General features: G+C 54.2%; 1 protein-coding gene across 1 annotated transcript; it reads right to left on the minus strand.

The window, feature by feature from the left end:
* Nucleotides 1–6: 6 nt before the first annotated feature.
* On the minus strand, nt 7–713 carry LOC103399455 (probable E3 ubiquitin-protein ligase HERC1). The gene is made up of 2 exons (XM_008338144.3): nt 389–713; nt 7–197 (listed from the first exon to the last, which is right to left on the minus strand). The coding sequence occupies exons 1-2, from the start codon at nt 671–673 to the stop codon at nt 12–14; spliced, it is 471 nt and encodes a 156-aa protein (XP_008336366.1). The 5' UTR covers nt 674–713; the 3' UTR covers nt 7–11.
* Between the last annotated feature and the right edge of the window lie 25 nt (nt 714–738).

Raw genomic sequence — 738 nt, forward strand, 5'->3', positions numbered from 1 at the left:
CCCCCCCTGCATCAGTAGTCTGTGTCCGAGCCCTCCGTGTTGTCCACATTCCGGGAGAGCATGTAGTTGTCCATGTCAATGGAGCGGCAGTTGTTGATGGCGTAACGCAGCCGCTCCGCCATAACGGCCTGGCTGGAGTACGGAGGCAGACGCAGCTGGAAGAAACAGGTTTGAGACGTGGGCAGGCTGTCGTACGGCTGTGGGGGGGAGAGAGGGGGAGAGAGTGTGAGTGACATCACACAAACAATGTACTCGGTGGAAAGGGGAGGGATTTAAAACTCATTTGGAAAATGAAAGTAAATAAAACTATATATAGAGTGTGATGTGTTCACTGACAGTTTGTTTTATAGTTTTATAATTCTACAAATGATATTAACGTTTTACTCACGCGGTCCACTTTCATGATCTGGAACCTCTGAGAGATGTCGGCCGTGTTGGCCGGCAGCCTGGAGCGACCGGAGACGAAGCGCATGAAGAGGACTCGCTCCTCGTTGGAGAACTCCTCCAGAGTCTGCCAGAACCACTGCACCAGCGAGTGCTGCTCGTCCACCTCCCGGTAGCGCACCACCTTCTTCAGCACGTCGCAGCAGATCTCCGGCATCCCACACACCATCTGCTCCAGCTGTTTAGCCGTCAGCAGGGACAGCAGCGGAACCGGCACGATCCACGACATGCCCTCGCGAACCGCCGCCACCTGGAGGTCGACACAGATATGGGTAGAAACGGTTGAGAAACAAT

This window comes from Cynoglossus semilaevis, unplaced genomic scaffold (assembly GCF_000523025.1).
Source record: "Cynoglossus semilaevis isolate Cse_v1.0 unplaced genomic scaffold, Cse_v1.0 C19007742, whole genome shotgun sequence".
NCBI lineage: Eukaryota > Metazoa > Chordata > Actinopteri > Pleuronectiformes > Cynoglossidae > Cynoglossus > Cynoglossus semilaevis.

Excerpts from the sequence above, each read along its gene's own strand:
- LOC103399455 (XM_008338144.3), bottom strand. The coding sequence starts at position 673 with ATGTCGTGGATCGTGCCGGTTCCGCTGCTGTCCCTGCTGACGGCTAAA. Across the intron at positions 198-388 it reads AGATCATGAAAGTGGACCGC|CCGTACGACAGCCTGCCCAC; the intron begins GTGAGTAAAACG and ends TCCCCCCCACAG.